At 46.0% G+C, this 18,211-nt stretch overlaps 1 protein-coding gene across 1 annotated transcript in view; it reads right to left on the reverse strand.

Moving 5' to 3' along the window:
• Nucleotides 1–18,211, reverse strand: part of HEPHL1 (hephaestin like 1) — a 537,160-nt gene that overhangs the window by 363,186 nt on the left and 155,763 nt on the right. Inside the window, exon 3 of the mRNA XM_069639277.1 lies at nt 6,079–6,291. Within this exon, the coding sequence (XP_069495378.1) occupies nt 6,079–6,291 (213 nt within the window). The remainder of the gene's footprint in view (nt 1–6,078; nt 6,292–18,211) is intronic.

The raw sequence follows: 18,211 nt of genomic DNA on the forward strand, positions 1-18,211 counted from the left end.
TGGGTGTGCATGGTGGTGCACCCATTCATCAAAGGAAAGCATCCGAAGGCAAGATGGCCACCAGAATGATGCTTGAAGAGCTCGGGAGTGTGTCCCTTCTGGATTACTATGGCACCCATTTTGATGGAGCCGAAGGAGAAGTGCATCAGGTAAGTTGGGGGAGGGGTTGTGGCAGGGAAGAGTGCAGGTTGTTGAAGAGGCGGGTGGCAGCCCGAAGCCTGCACACGGGAAGAAGAGAAGAAACCAGCTGCCCTGGAACTTGGGTTTATATTGGGGCCCAGACTTCCAGGATGCTGGCTGGCTGGCACCCTTAAACCATGTGCTAACTGTGCTTAACGAAAACATTTCAGAACATTCTCATGTTTTTCACTTATGCATACGAGTTAAACTAGACTTTAGGTTACATTTAATAACCACTGGGCGCAGGAAAGTATAAGACAATTATACATGTTTGAAATACAGCACCACTATAGTATTATGCTACACAAGAACAAACTAGCTCCAACTAATGGTTGTTCGTATAAACCTCCAAACGTAACCACCACACATGCCATGTACATATGTTAATTTTCTGTCCATTTGCCATCAGAGAGAAGCTGGTACTTTCTAAAAGCGAGGCTGCTTGTGCCGTTCCAGCTCTACTTCAGCACCTAGGAGCAGGGCTGGTTTTCACGTGTCTCCATAGGTCAAGCACAGTATTTAACTATTCATCAACCCGAGACTGTCTGCTATAGCCACAGGCCCGAGTTACATTATATGAGGGAGGGCTCAGGCCTGAATGAATGAACACACTTGTGCAGCAAACACTCTTAGCATTTCAGCAAAGGGGCTGTTGGTGTCATACTGGGTTAAACAAATTAGAACCTTATTTTCTGTCAATGGATTTCCTGTATTTACGAAATGGGAGAGCTTTAAAAGGATCCCACCATTTTCTTTCTGGAATCATCCATTAAAGGCTGCAACGAAATGGGAGGACAACGCAGTCAGGATGCTGCTGAGCCCCAGCCAGTCGCAGGCGTGTATAAATGCTGGGAATCATTATTTTTAGAAATAATAATTAAGATATATCTGGGTTTTCCGCATCCCTCCCATTCCAAAGAGATTTACATGTCATGATATCATTGAATGTACTGGTAACACAATGTATTGACCTCAGAAGAATGACTGTCCAGCGGGGTTCCACCGTGTAAAATGCAGGCTGGTCACGAGTCTGCACAGGTGCATAATCACTGGACTCAGCTCCCGGCTATACTGAGTTATTCATATAAACCCAAGAAGGATTTCACGACCCCATGGTACCAGTTTATTACTAGTCAATGGTCTATGGCCAATCCTTTTGTGACAGACCATTTGAGGAGTACCTAAGGGGGAGTTTTCCCGAAAAAAGTGCTGCAAATTATGCATTTAAAAGACTATTCAGTAGCACTGGTCAAAACTACCAGCTGCATGGTGAAGTAACTTATCAAGCTAGCCCACATTGGCCAGAAAAGTATCCCACTTTGACCAAAAAACTTGGCCACACTATCATTTTGCGTTTTGGACATTCATTGCCCCGTTTCCCAATAGGCCAGTCCAAGCCAGGACAAGAGGCAGCAGCCACATTAACAGGGACCATCAGTGCCACCATAGCCAGACTCCTGGAGATAGATAAGGGACAAAGCAGCAAAACAAAACCACAGATGGAGTACGAGAGAGCAGCCTCATTCATAATGCACACACATTAATGGGGCAAGGCCACCCATATTCGCCTGATTGCCCACTAGCGGCAGATGCATGTGCAACCAGAGCAGACCTGGCAAGAACCAGCAGTGGGAAAGACACAGCATCTACACCTGGGTCGATATGTATGAGGAGGGTTCCTTTCGAGAATTTGACTCCATGGTGGAGAGTGAGGGACTACCCAGCTGCCAGTTCCTCTGGAAGCAGAGGATTAGGAGCGTAGCGAAAAACATCTGGAAGAGTTGGCCTGAGGAGCCGGCAGCTGCGCCAATACTAATGTTACTACACAACCTGGGGGATGGATGGAAAGCTGTGTCCAGAATATACGGACAGCTTGCAGATAGACCAAACCCTAGGAGCGGTGCGCTAAAGCAGGGGTGGGAAGTGGACCTGGGTGCCAGCAAAACGGCTAAGGAGTGGGAGAGGATACTGGAATACCCTAGGTAATTGTCTAGAAATGCTAGATTCCGACTGATCCAGTTGAATGTTCTTTACAAAATATACATGACACCTAGCAGAATAGCTAAATTATGTGGCGCTACGGATCCACTGGGCCCCTGGGGTAAGTCAGAGGGTGCAGACATGATGCATATGTTCTGGGAGTGTTCCAAGATACGTAGCTTCTGACACAAGATAGAACAAACCTGCAGAAGGGATGGGATGTTGAGATACGATTGGACACCGAAGCAATGTTTGCTGGGTGCCTATCCGATAGTGAGCAAATTCAGGCACCTCGTCGAATTCATGGACATGGTATGTGTGCTGGCCAAGAAAGCCATTGCAATGGCATGGAAAAAGCCTGGGGGCCCGCAATACGCTAGATGGTATGAAGAACTAGTGTGTGGGGTGAAGGTGTGGCAAGGGAAGGTGGGGAGGTGAGCCCTGCATACAAGGCCTGGAAAACATTGGTGTGGGACATGTTCCATCGATCTGATGATAAACCCCCATGAAAGGGATAGGCCTGGTCAGAGTACGGTTGGGGTAAAAGTGATACAGTCAGACACAAGGAGGAAAATTGAACTGTGTCCCTCTTGCCCTTGCCGACCCCGATACACCCTTTATGCCGATTCCTCTGAAATACAGAAAGGCTACCCCTTACGAATTCAATTGCAAATTGAAGGCCACCTGTTGATACCACAAAAATTTTGGATGTTTTTTAACGTATATCATAAATGCTAATAAAAACATTTTAAAATTAATCAGCACTGCACACATAGCTCTGCCACTGGGTCACAATAGGCATTATAACTCTCTGGGGCTTCTGCTATTCTGACACCAAGAATGTTATACAATCATGCCTATTTGATATCAAGCTAGCGTCAGCTCTGTGAGCAGGATTCTGCTACGACAGGGCTGATGCGCGTCAGCATCTGGCCTGGGTGGAAGCCGCCTTCTTTGTTCCCCAGAGAAAGGATAACACCTTCCTCTGGGGCAAAGGAACACTCCCCAGGAGAGCTCATGGGAACGCAGTGCTTCAAAAAGGCAGCAACGACCTAAGAAAGCTACAGTCACGCCAGGGTGCGGACCACTGGAGTCCCTTGTCAGTATACATGGGAAGGGAGTGGAATTAGAGGAGAGAGCTAGGGCGAGAGAGGGGTTCCACTACCTTGGTTTCAGTTAGGACTCCCTACAACGTCCAGTCTCCCCCATTTCCTGCATGAAATTGCACTCTGGGTATGATGTCAGAAAGCAAAGGGCACTTGTTACAACAGTCTGGTGACTGGACTCCTTACAGCAAGATTGCGTGGCCCCAAATCCCCTGCTGCATGTTTTCAAAATGAGCTGGTATCAAGTAATTTTATACCAATAAATCATGTTGTCATACATATAGTCGCTGGCAAACGGCATAAGCAACATTATTTATGGGGATCATTTGTGGGGTAAATGGGAGCAGAGGTTGCGGGGGTGTCCCCCCGCTCCCTTAAAAAAATATCAGGGTTATGATATGATATGGTATTTGTAACGCGCCTATACACAAGTGTTTCAAGGCGCGAAGGGGTGGAGGGGTGTCCCCCGCAGGTTCCATGGGATAATATCGCCGCAAAAAAAGGGCGCCATTCTTGTATGACGATATTCTTGCGGGGATATTATCACATGGAACCAATGAGCTCCACTATAGAGGAATTTCCACTGCCTTCACCAATGGAAGCAAGGGATTGAAGTGATGAAATTCCCTGGAGATGGTGGTCCACTTGCATCGAAGAATATTATTCACATTTGTATATGTTAAATAGGATCATTCCATATCAGATTGAGACCAGCAATGTGTGGTAAAAGTCCATTAAAAGCTCTTTCACAAAAGGAAGGGGGAAGCAAGCCAAAAGAAAGCTATGACGGGGTTGATAAATATCCAATGGAACCCAGAGAGTACCTCTGTATTTCAGCTGAGCCATTATAGGGAAACGTAGGAGAAGGAAGCAGTATTCACAAGGCCCAGCTGCGAGGAAAGAGGGATGTTTCCAACATGGGAAAGTAGCTTTGGGTCAATTCCAGCAGCTGATCCAAAGAGAGGCACGAAATTAAGCACATTTGTGTATTTCGGAGCTTTCTATGGTATTCAAGAAATATCTCACTGAGACTCTGGGATGGTGGCAATTTAAAACTGTACAGACCTGCAGAAGATACACATTTGTGCAGATAATCAGATATCAATTCCATGACCTTTTGTTTTATGTGCAGGCATTGATGTTTATTTGTACATGGGACTGGCCAAACCAATGGAAAATGTCATCCGTGCCTGGGGCTTCTCTAGTCGATTTGGAATTGGAGCTTTGCAGCAGGGCTTCACTGGGCAGTTCAACGTTCCAGGAGGGTTCAGCAAGCTTCTCTTCATGATTCCTTCATTGGATGTTTCTTCCAGTGGTCGACTACCTTCAGCCCAAGAAACCTTGCCTTGTTTGAGTGCTCTTGCCGATTTCAATCCTGGAAGGAAGTCTGGAGGGCAGTCACAGTCATTAATGGAACTGGCAATCATTTATGTTGGGAAACTATTGTTTTTTGGTGTTGAGGTATTCAGACTCCAGGAAAACAAGTGAACTTGCATTTGTTTTGCATACTAAAAGTTCTGACATTAAGAGACATAAGGTAAAACTGGAAATATACAACCACAGTCGCGTGTGGAAAATAGACTACAGTAGCGGTTCCAGTACTCAAGGGCAATGATGATGGGTCTTCTGTTAAGATCAATGAATATCAGGCCACTTATACGAGGTTTCTAACTAGAGCCACATTTTCAGTTCTTAATGAAAATTCAAGTGAATGTTGTTCATTGTTGCCCTTGTTGCCCTTGTGCACTGGATCCACCCTGTACTCCATTTTGTCTAATGGCTGAGGCAGGCAGCCTCATCTAAAACAGATGCTGTCTCTCCGTTACTACTCGCACAAAGAAATATATATGCAAAATGGTAGAACTCTGCCAGACTGACAATTTGGATAGGAAAGAAAAAAAAATGAAATTGTGTCACCCCTAGCATAGTGTCTGGAGAGGGCTAGTCAGCATTAAACAGGGATATTTATAGATGAGGGCCACAAAGCCATTCAAGTGTCTCATGTCCATATGGATATGCAGATCCTTCTGTGACAATGCTCACTTTCACATAATTTTGTTCATGTCTTTTTGTTTCAATGTAGCCTTATGACTCGCTGCTCAGATATCTCTCCATTCGGCACTGCACCCCACAGTATATAGAGTACCAGATACATTCGGTCCAATTGTAGACATAGCTCTTACACCTTTTCCTTCTCATATCTTCCTGAGAACCTTATCAATCCCTCACCTTCATCCCAACTATCTACCCGACTTTACTTCTCCCTACTGAATGTTCTGTCATACTCCTCCTTTACCTCTCTGACAGGCAAAAGTGCTTTGACGCCATGAACTATAGCAGTAGGCGCTATACAAATGCAAGATAAAATAAATTACATGTAGAAGCATCTCTTCCCCTCAACCCCTTTTTCCCTGGATATTTCTTTGTATCAGGATAGCATCAATTATTTTTGTGAATGGTGTACTTTGCTAGTGTCTTCTTTGTGGTATCCTATTGTAGATGAATACAACAGTTCACTGCGAGTATGACCGGTTTGTTATATAAAGATATTGAACAGGTTGCTCTAATAATTTGTTTCCCTTTTCACTTTTACGTTGATATAATATAGGTACACAGTGGGACTAGTTCAAACAACTGAATGTATTTCGTGAACTTAAGTCAGGGAAACCATAGCTCTGTTTTGGTTGCGTACTACTGCATATATATACACAATACGCCTCCTAAAATCAATTAAAAACAAAAAGAAAGAAGGGAAGTCAAATAAGTACAGTAGGCCACGCTTACGGTGTCGCTGAAGGTTGTTCATCATTACCTTTTCTACAAGTAAGCAGGGCTCCTATTAATCCAGAGGAAATATCCTTTGGTGCATCGATGTGAGAGTGGTAGATCCAGGTCAGGCAGCTTGGGTCGTCCGGTGTGGGTGCATACTGTTCTTTGACTATCCATGTGTAGGTGTGATTTCCACCGGGAAACACAGAATCATCCTTTTTGTTCCACCCGCTTGTTCCGTCTGGATAGAGGGCGCCTGGAAGGTGAAGGACACGCAAGGTTTGAAAACAGTATTAAAAGCAGTCATTATTAGACAAGTACAATTTTGAGAGACTTTGCTTAACATTGACGCATAAGTTGACAGCAGCCACAAAGTTCTTCATACTCTAAAGTGTCAAGTGGCAATTCCCATCTGGCAAAACCACTCTTCGGTAAAGTCACATCACAGACCAGGCTCCCTTCAGAGTGACGCTCATCCAAGACAACCCCATCGAGACTACACTAGCCCTCCACCTGCCACCTCCAAAATGTAGCCCTAGTCCCAGTGCCTCCGTTTTGTGGAGTCAAATCTCTCAATGGGAAAACTATTTTGGGAAGTACCACAGCACCCTAAAGAGGCCACTTTGGGGATCCTAGCAGAGGTCACGGTCACTCTCAAATGTATGCAGTTTGCACCCAAATACAAACAAGTCCAGTGATAAGATCTCCAACAGTGAATGCAATCTTAGGGGAGTCATTGTATAGAGCAGTGAAGGAGTTTAGGGACACAGGCAATGATGCCAATACTGTTTGTAATGCGGATCAGCTTGAGTGGTTAGTTCTATAGCGATCTATGGGCCTGGGAGGACCACCTTTAGTACGAGTAAGGTATATGCATGCAGCAACATCACACCAGTAAGAGCCTGTTTGGGACATTGTTAGAGCATAAATAAGTGTATTGATGTTGACCATATAAGACCTGTGTGTGTGAAGCACGGGCAAGCAGTGGGTGGAATTGGTAGCCTGCGGGGCCCCATCACCTTCAAACGTAACGATTACACCAAGAGAACAGCATCAGGCATCAACATATATAGCCAGTGGTTAAGAACTTCAGTGGTTTTCAACATTGCCATTTTAATTTTTGTATTGATGGTGCTTACGGCCACTTTCAGGCCAGATCCACCATTAGTTAAATGAAGATTCATCCATAAGATCCAAAAGTTCAAACAAGATCCTGGTGTGTTTGGTCTCATTACGAGTTGGGCAGTGTGGTAAAAATGCAGCAGCAATACTGTTACTGCTGCATTATCGCACTGCCCAACCATGAGTTTGGCGGAAAGTTGGAGGATTTGGAGCTGTGAGCTGAAGGTAAAACTTCCACCTGTCTGCCAAACTTTGGCTGAATTACCGCCGGCAGAATTACTGCTGCAGTAATTCCGCCGAAATCCCCCATGGAGTCCTCTCGACTCCAATTAAATGAGGACTAACACTGGCACCACCACTTGCAGTCTGGCGGTAATACCGCCTGACCAACTGGCGGTTACGGTATTACAGTTCATTGGTTTATTTACTACCGAAATACCACCAAACTGGTAATGAGCCCCAATGAACTACATTACAGCAACTTGCAACAGTGCTATTGTGACCACTTTTTGGGGGTTCAGAAGGTAAGCCTACAATCATCGGATTATGTGTAAATTGGTATCCTTCTTGCTGAATACTGTAACAGAAACCGAGGGCCAGACATGCTTGCCTTTTCATGGCAAATTGTGTTCCCATGTGTTTTCTGCCATGAGATCGAATCATCAAATCACCCCTCTGAGAAGCCTGAAGAGCATGACAGCCCCTGTGAGTGAGGAGACGGGTAGCAGAGGAGCACTGGAGGTTGCAGAAGCTTGATGTGGTTGCCCAGCCCAGGGGGAATGGACAGTTTTATTTAAGAGAGAACAGAAGGTTGTGTGAAGGGAGTTGCTTTTCACCATTAGGAGAGCAAGTGTTGGGGCGCCTAGACCTCTACAGATTTTTCAGGCAAAAGGCCATGCACAACTGTTATATTATGTTATACATGACGCAGTCCACAGAACCCTGTGACCGAGCTTCGATCTTGGAGAACTCCAATGTTCTCGTTTGTCAGTTACTGCAGGTCCGACCTCCAGGGGCCGCAGAATAAAGCTCCTGCATATACTTACGTGTCCTGCCTCCTTTACTTCATTTGGCGACGAGTCAGCGAACCTCGGCCCCTGGAGCACACCGGACCGCGCTGCCTGCCAGCCACAGCCCACAGCGACGAGCTCCATCCGCTGTCGGGCAGTGCTGCGTCCACGCCCGCCGCGCCTCTCCCCAGCCCTGAGAGAGCAGCGGCGAGGAAGAAAGTATCCCCAGCATCCGGCATCCCAGCACCCACAGAGGTACTCCTTTACACATTTTTGAGAGTTTCAGAATCTCCGCTCTCCCCTGTCATAGCATCTTACGAATCACCGTCCAACGGCGGTTCAAGGAAAGGACCTTAGTACGTGGGACTACGTACGGCCATCTTCGTTTTCCTCTCCACGTAACCAAGACAACCATACGACTATACACAGTCCCGATCCAGCAGAGCCACATCAGCTGACTCAAATAAAAAAAAACACTGTAATCGCGAACTTAACGGGACGAAACCAGTCAGCAATATTTATATATCTCAACCCCGATCGAGCAACACTCGCCTCACTGCATTAAAAAAAAAAAACTCAGAAAGGGAATCACAAAGCAACACTGCAACCAGATCTACAACCTATTGATATTAAAAAAAAAAAAAAGAAAAGCACCTGCAACAGTGGAAACTCTTAAGCCATAATGGACAGCACCACAGCCATATCCATCCCACCCGGTGCACATCAAGACTTTTTCCTTGCTCCCTTCAGAGTGCTGTCAACTCTCAGACTCCCCACCGATCATCTTTCCCACAACCCCCAAGACCACTGAACTGTGCATCACTGTCCACAAACCAACCACCGCCACACGCCATTTACCACCATGCAGAACATTCCACACTCAACCAAATTTCTCGTTTGCCCAGGAACTCCAACCTGCCCCTGGGAACAGTGGGTTGATGGATTCCACGTTTACCTCAGAGCCATTGGGGGAAACAAGTTCAATGATGATCTTAAGGAGGCAACCCTCTTGAATTGTATAGGGGCTGAAGCTCTAAGAATCTTCAGGGCATTACCAGAACCAGACAACACTGGGGCAATGGCAATCACAAATTTGACACCGCTCTAGCCAAGCTCACCAAACACTTTGGCAACAAAACCAACATAGTACTGGAAAGATACACATTCTTTACAAGGAAGCAGTTGAAAGGCGAGTCAATCGACTCTTACATTGCATCACTGAGAGTGCTAATGTCAACTTGTGACTTCACTGGAGTCGGTGACGAGTATTTGAGAGACCAGCTTGTCCTTAATGTGGCCGACCCACGAATACAGAAAAAGTTGTGGCAAACAAGGAACCCCTCCCTGGACCAGGCCACTGAAATAGCAAGAAGCATGGAATTCGGTGACCACTGAATGAAAGAAAGGATGACCCAGAAAGAAAGCGTCGAAATAAAGTCTGTTGAAACCAATCCTGAATTTGACGCCACCGATAATTTGCTAGCCCTAGTCAGAAAAGCTCCTACCTTCCGAGGCTTAAGACCTAACCTCAGGGGAGGCAGAGCTTCAGCCAGCTACGACAACAGAGACTCTGCTCACTGCCAACGATGTGGCTGGTTCAGGCACGAAGATCCTGAAAAGACATGTCCCGCGAGCAATGCCGAATGTTACAAATGTGGCCAATTTGGACACTTTGCAAATGTCTGTAGAAGCGTGCGAGGAAGGCCAGGTAGGCCCTACAGATACCACAGGAGACCTTCCAACAGACCAGGATCTGTGAGGTTCATAGAAAACGATCCATCTCACAATGACATGTTGCTCGTTGACCAAGCTCCTCCATCAATACAGATACTCACCATCACGTCTTCACAGGAGCCAAAAGGCCCATGGGTCGACATGTACGTAGACGAGACACCTTTGCAAGTAATGGTGGACACAGTCTCCCCCTATACGATGGTGGATGTCTAAACGTTTCTAGGAACGCTCTCCAAGAAGATTCAAGACTTTCGACACACACCGGTGAGAGCCACGGGCTACGGAAAAACTCCTATCGAGATAATTGGATACACATGGGTGAGACTCAAGTTTCACGACAGGGAGACATATTCCAAACTTTTTGTGGCCAAGAACGGCTCCAGTTGTAGGATGGGAAGTACAGGCCGCCCTGCAAATAATAATCCACCCTGGACAAGAAATTCCTGTTCTAAGTGTACTGGGTAACACCACCAACATAGAGTCCACCAACATCAAGTCTACTATAGCCAAAACATTTCCCAAAGTTTTCACTGATAAGGTGGGACTTCTCCAAGGTTTTCAACACAGGATAGTCTTGAAAAAGGGCGCTATTCCCGTAGGCCCATCGCGTCCGAGGAATCCCTTTTGGTACCAAAGAAGCCCTTAGAAGGGAACTCTCACGCCTGTGTGAGAAAAATATCATCCAGCGCATAGAGAGCTCTGAGTGGCTCGCTCCCATCATCCTGGTAAGCAAGCCCGACAAATCCATAAGGATGTGTGTTGATTTGAGAGACTTAAATAAAAACATATGGGTAGATAGACACCCCCTACCAACATATCTGAACTTCTGTCAACCATGAAACCAGCTAAGTACTTCAGTACTCTCGACCTCTCGTCAGCATATCATCAGATTGCACTAGAGGAGACCTCAAAGAACCTTACGTCATTTGTCACACCCTCGGGGGCGTTCATGTTCAACAGGATGTCCTTCGGTCTCCCCTCGGCTGCGGCGGTATTTCAGAGGTTAATGACACACCTGTTCAGAGGTCTTGACGGAGTACACTGTTTTCAAGATGACATCCTCATATCAGCCAGTACGGAGGACGAGCACGATGCTAAACTTATGGGTGTACTCCAGGTGATCCAAAAGAGTGGGCTCACTCTTAAATTAGAGAAATGCAATATAAAATGCAATCAAGTATCTTATCTTGGTCATTCCATCGATGCCAAAGTGATCAGCCCCAAGAGAAAACCCATGGATGCCATACTAAACATTGCTGAAGCCGAAAACAAAGACCAGCTCAAGAGTTTTCTCGGCATAACCGAATACTATTCCAAATTCATAAGCAACTATGCCAACAAAAAACACATGAGGAACCTCATGAAAAAAGCTACCAAGTTTGTTTGGTCCACAGAGTGCAAGAACGAGTTTGAACAAGTCAAATCCAACATCAATCAAGCTCCCGCGCTAGCGATGTTTGACTGTAAAGCAAAGATCATAATTTCCGTTGACACTAGTAAGACCGGTCTTGGCGGAGTCCTCGAGCAACAACAAAAAGGGAGTATAGTGACCATCGCCTTTGCTTCAAGAGTACTCAGAGGTGCAGAACTAAACTATTCCACCATCGAAAGAGAAGCGTTGGGGGTGAAATGGATCTTACAACACTTCAGGAACTTAATATGGGGCTTACCCATAATACTCAAAACTCATCACAAACCTTTGGTAAACGTCCTCCAGTCAAAGACACCCCATCTCATCTCTCCGAGGATTAGACGTTGGTCCCTCAACATCATGCAATACAATCTCCAAGTATGTTATACTCCTGATCCCTCAAACCGAGTTGCTGATTGCCTCTCCAGATTGTCCACCACCCAAGAAGATGAAATTCAACTCTCTGGTGAGGACATTATAGCTATTATCAATCCGGCAATTCCCAAGGATGACTGGGTGAACATCGCCAGCACCGACAGAGCAACAAGAAATCAGTAAGGCCATAGTCAAACCTAGTCTAGCTCTTGCGGAATTTGTACCTATCAAAGATGAGATATCTATGGACGATAACCACATCTTCAGGGGTGATAGGCTGATCCCTCCCATACCACTCAGAAAAAAAAACTGCTCGAGCTGGCCCATGAAGGTCATTTAGGGAGAAGTCTGACAAAAAACAGAGTGAGAAACTACTGATGGCCGGACATGTGGAAAGAAGCTGAAGAGGCAGTAAAAAACTGTTCCGCCTGCGCCATGAGTGACAAATCAAAAATTTTAAGGAAGACTCCTCTTCAAATCATAGAGCCACCCAGAAATGTTTGGTCAAAGATTGCCATAGACATTATGGGTCCTTTTGAAAACATTGAAGCTGTGAAGATATACAATAGTACTTGTAGACTATACCTCCAAGTGGACAGAATGGGGAATTGCCGAAACGAATGTCACCACCAGAAAAGTCACAGAGTTTCTGGCAGAAATATTTAGCAGAGAAGGGGATCCCAAATAAGTGGTTTCGGACAACGGATCTCAGTTCTTATCTTCTGAATTTCAAGAATTCCTCAAAAACAGATCCAAACATGTGACCACGTCCCTGTACCATCCTATGTCCAACGGACTAGTGGAGAGCATGAACAGGCTTGTAAAGAGCATAATTCAACTAGCTGTTGCCAATACTCGTCCATGGAGAGAAACACTCAAAGATGCCCTGAGTGCGTACAGAACAACGCCACACACAACTACCAACATTGAGCCGCTCACCATGATGCGAGGCAGAGCTGCAACCAACCGTCTTAGACCAGCTTGGATCTTCATGAATGGCGGAGAAGCTAAACTAGACATGGAACAAATTCGGAAAAGAGTACACGAGAAGCAGACAAAGTACAAAAAATATTATGACTCAGAAAACGCTGTAAGAGAAATGCAAGTTTGAGAAGGAGACTGGGTCTGCGTCAAGGAACCAAAAAAGACACTCAAGGGCGAAACCAATTTCAAATCCCCACAAAGAGTCATCCATTGTCAAGGCAAATCTGCCGTATTAGATGATGGGAAGAAGTGGTCGGGAGATGACCTCGTAAAGATAACAACTGATATTCACAGACCCAGTACTTCAGAGCTCATGACATACGAGACTCCACCAGGAAAAAACTCCCCTTCCAAGGGAACACTACACCACGGTCAGCAGGAGGATAATGAATCACACAGAAATACCGATGAGACCTCAAGTTGTAGACTGTCGAAGAGAAATCGCAAAATCATCCAAAATTTCAACAACGATTTCATATACTACTAATCACCTTCGTCTACCAACACTTCATCATACAAAGTTTGGACATATACCTTTTCTCCTACCTGCCTCCTCCCAGTTCATCCCTCCCCCCCTTCCCTCCCCCACCCTCCTCTGTTTTGTTTGTTCTCCCAGTAAGGGAGATGTTCTATTATGTTATACATGACGCGGTCCACAGAACCCTGTGACCGAGCTTCGATCTTGGAAAACTAACGTTCTCGTTTGTCAGTTACTGCAGGTCCGACCTCCGGGGGCCGCCGAATAAAGCTCCTGCATATACTTACGTGTCCTGCCTCCTTTACTTCAACAACCATCACCCGAATCCTCCTCAAGCAGTGTTCTCAATCCCCTCCCTGTCAGGAAAGTGAGGGAACCCCACACCATACTTCCAAATCCCAATAAGTGAAGGCCTGGGCTTGTCCCCTTTGGAGAGCCACCCGAGGCAGAGACTGTCAGTGAGCAGCCACGGCTGAGCCCATAGAGGGACTTTGGTACTGTGATGAATTGGGAGAATTTGTCCTTTGTCCCCAAGAGGGAACCTCCACCCTTGAGGCTAGGGAGGTGAGCCCGCTCTGCAAGACCCTCACTAGGGTTTAGGGCAAGTGGGACTGTAAGGAACTCATGGTGGCAACAGTAAAGAGACACAAATGATCACAGTTCAAGGGTGTTTAATAAACTGTAAATGCAGGGTGGAAAAACGCCTAATCTAAGGCAGCCCTTGTGGCGTTGTGTCAAAATAAAAGGGCCTATACTAAGGAAAACCTATTGCCAATCCCTTAGAACTAATTATACAAAGAGTCAAAGTGTGGGATAACGGTTCAATAAAGAAAGAAGTATTCACACATAAGTCAGGACGTGATTGCCCGCGGGCTCCCATACCCACGTTTTCAGCACTGGACAAGGTGGAACCTTAGAGCACAGCACACGCTTGAGCCTTCCCAGCATGAGCTAACAGTTCCGTATCAGCTACCAGGTTCTTTGATGGCCAAGTCTCTTTGTAATGAAGTCTCTTACCTTCGATGCATGATGCTCTCACAAAGTTCTGTTCTACAAACACTTTGGGTGATGGCTTCACCCATGGGACCCCTCTCCTGGGCACAGACCGCTCAGAAGTCATATCAAACAAATTAAGACAGTTCCTTTCTTAGTGAACTTTGGGTGATATCATTCTACGCTTTGATCTCCCTCGGTCGGGTCAGATCCCAGATGATAAGGGAGACACTTTCCTTCCCCTTGTCTTGCAATGCTTCTTGCTTTCACAAATAATGTCTTTTTAAGCAATGTAGTTTGAGTCTCCCTCAACTTGGTTCACCTTGTCAACACACTGTACATAGGAACTTCAGGCCTTGCCCCTTTTCGTTAGCCTCCTTCTGCCAGGTTCACTCTCGTCAACCTTCATGATACACGATTAATTATGGGACTTTAGACTACGCCCCTTCTCGTTAGCATCCTTCCGCCGGGTTCCCTCTTGCCAATCTTCAATGAATTTTATACAGTTCATCAGTCTTTGCCCTTGGTTGTCAGCTTCCCTCTGTCGGGTTCACTCTTGCCAACTTTACGAAACACAGTTCATTACTGATTTCACCATGCAGGATTCACGTCCCTTCTTCACAATCATCTGCCGATCAAAGACTTTCTACGGTACAGAGGATTTTACAAGACCCCCTCTATGACCACTTTGACCGCTCTTTGCTTTTCCCCAAGGCCTTCTGGTTATGGTAGTCTCTACCTTTGGGTAATCGCCCAGAGTTTTCTGCGTGAGCACCCACATGGTGCCAGACACCTCTGTTGCAGGCTTTTCCCTCACTTTCTCAATAGTTCCTTTGTTTACTTTGTTGTTCAATTAGCCGCTTGCTCCATTCGATCAACACAGTTCTGTTTCTTTATCGGCTTTCTCCTCGACTCACCAGCTGTGATGAATTTCTTTGCTTTCTTGTTCGTAGAGTCAAGGTCGGTAGCATTGGGCCATGCGTCTCTCCACAGCTCGGCTTTCAGCAGAGGGGGCGCCCGGGCACCATTGACATTTGCTACAACACACGCTGGCTATTGTTTGCGGTCTTACGATTCCTTCTCTTGAGGCTTCACAGGTCTGTCAATAAGGGCAAGGTCACTTCTCCCCTTGGTGTCCTCTCGACTTGCGCCGTCTTTTGCCTCCTCTTGAACTGCCATGCCGAGTTAGTTCTCGCGTCGTGCGGTCTGCCTTGCTCGTAGTTTGCTGTCAGGCTCCACCTTTTATCCCTGTGGCAAAAGGAAAAGGCTGTCAGGTGTGTGTGATTCTGGTCAATTGCCCGACTTTGCCTGACCCTTCTATTGGGACATGTCAGGTAAACGGCTCTGGTGTTAGTCTGTTGTCTTTCGTGTTGTGCAAAAGGGTTCATGTCAGAAAAGGGGGGGGCAGTGTTTTAGAATATACTACGCGGTAGGCTGTGGGAAAAGGTCTTCAAAGAAGGGGGACACAGCGTCTCACCCATCAGGGTCCTAGTCCGACTCCACAAGGACCCCCAACCCAGGTGATCCTCCCGCACTGGACCACCCCCAGGAACTGGATCCAAAAGCGATTGCCGTGTCCTGGCCACATGGATGACAGATCCCCGGGGTCTAGACAGGGAGACACCTTGAGATTTCTCACAGGACATCACTGGGAGATACTTCCCCTTAGTGGGCAAGGACTGCCATTCTGCTCAGAAGTCCCCAAGCCAGTACCCATGATGGCATACATGGGATGATCTGATCTGCAAAACATGATCACATTCAGAGCATTGGTTGGAGACGAGAATAAGGTATGCCATTTTCATCAAGAGAGGCTCTGTCGCTTTAAGAGAAACCTCCAATGGACTGCGACAAAGAGGTTAAAGACAGAGAACATGCCGAATGAAGGAGGGCGAGACAGACTCATATGCCAGCCAACGAGGCCCCCTGTATGCGTAACACCTGATGGAGGCGTAGCTAAGCAGAGCCACGGAGCCTGCCAAGTTCAGGTCGACTTGGAATGTGAGCGACAGATGCAAGAAAACCAGCGTTTGCAGGCAGAGAGTGGCCGAGAAAAGGAGAACCCAGGTACCAGTGGTGGTGTGACTACAGCGACTCCATGGTGGGCAGTATGGCAGCTCAGAAGCAGGACAGAGACTGATATATTCCAATGAAGGACTTTTTCAACAACAATGGAAAGAAGGAAACTCCTAAATATCTCTAAGGTGTGGGTTTTCCCTACCTAATACAATCTAACGAGGGTGCTCGTCAGTCAACGGTGAGTCCAAAAGGAAGATCTGTCCTCTGTCCAAAGCTGAAGTATTCTTCCCCTACCACTATCAAAACATCTCAGGTACAGGTCGCCAGTGGTTAGGCCTAGTAAAGGAAGGACATGACACCGGAGGGGATGAAAACGTCTTCTTTATTTAAACACCAACTACGTACTGCTTTTCCTTTCCTCCTCCCCGCTCCCACGTCATTCCCCACATGGTCTCTGTCTCTATGTTAAAGGGACAGGCCATGTAACAGTAAATATTGCTTCAGTTTCCATATTTCCACTTGGTGGCATACTTTCTCCACGAGTCATCCAGCCACAATTTTCTTTCTTGTAGATTTATTTTTTTTACTATGTTTAGGTCCTACTGGGCGCTTCAATTTCTTGCGAATCTCTTGCTGCTCCCCAGCACATGAGACTGAATTCATGAATTGTCCTCAGGTAACCAGCCCTCTTTTGACACACATGCATGTCTGACCTTGACTATGGTGACTTTGGTTCTCTACGCACACTATTCTCCATTATGCTAATTTTAGATATTGGATTTGCACCCACTCTCCTTTTTACTTTGATCACTCTAGATGATTGCATTAACAATATGTTGGAATTCTTGAAGTGAATGGCAGACTCTGTGTTACAGAACTTTCATTAACCAGCACATTTATTCACTTGACAGTTCCAAATGGTCTATTAATTTTTTCTCACTAAATTGCATATACTTTATACTAGTTGACTTGTTTTACATGGGTAATTTCTTAAACTGAGTACCATCAACATACATTTTGTAATGTGTTATATTCTAGATCCACTGATCTGCTCCTGATTAAGGGAACTGTATATCCCGAAACACGTTGTGACTTTTATTTGGAAATCTAAAGGAGAACTGTACATATAACTGTCTATGTTTAATAATTATTTGTGAATTTATCTTTACCGATACTTAATCAGTCTAATTCGACTTATAGAATATTGGCGGATTTCCAGCACAAAAAGGTGTGCCGAGGACGGGAGGGTCTCAATCCTTTCGGACTCCATTTTGTATCAAGCTCTGGTAGAGAGCAACCTACGTGGTCAGGTATGTGGGGTGGGTGCTGAGAGGAGTCAGAAGATGGCGGGAGTGCTAGTGACTCGCTATGTGTTCAGCGTGCCCGAATTCATCATAGGTCTTCGCTGCATGCTGATGTCGGAGGTATTGAGGTGTAGTCTGGTATAAGTAGGAGGAGAATTATTTGACCAGCAAGACCACATTTATCATAGTCCTTGCTGTATTCTGATGTGTGCGAGTAGCCATACCTACGGCCAGTGTACACTGCAGTGTTGCATTACAAGTATCTAGCAGATTCAGTCGTGATTTGCGCCCGATGAGGTATTGGCTTCTTCTGTCAATTCTTGTGTCTCTGATAAAACGGTTAGCGCAGTCTATGCTTCAACTAATTGCGACTAGAGGAGCACAGGTTATACTTACAGGCTCTTCTAGGTGGCTAGCATGGTGAATATACCCAGATATCGTACGCTTACTGAACCTTCTCAATTGTTACCATTACCATGGGTGATCAATCCTATAGTTCTGTTTGACGGAAATCAGGGTCATGATTGGTGTTTGATAGTGTGTGTGGTCTGGACCGCTACGATAACGGCAGGTGCCACCAGGGCCTGCAAGGTCGGGGCTGCTGCGAAAACGGCCGGCGCTGCCCGAATCATGAATAAAGAAAAAGCAGTGAAAGGAAAACATAAATGACTCAGGATTATCATCAATTTGCAAAGTCTTCATCTCATGGTTCAGTATAGTAATACGACCGCTAGGAGTCAGCAAAA

This window comes from Ambystoma mexicanum, chromosome 7q (assembly GCF_040938575.1).
Source record: "Ambystoma mexicanum isolate Mex_15411 chromosome 7q, UKY_AmexF1_1, whole genome shotgun sequence".
NCBI lineage: Eukaryota > Metazoa > Chordata > Amphibia > Caudata > Ambystomatidae > Ambystoma > Ambystoma mexicanum.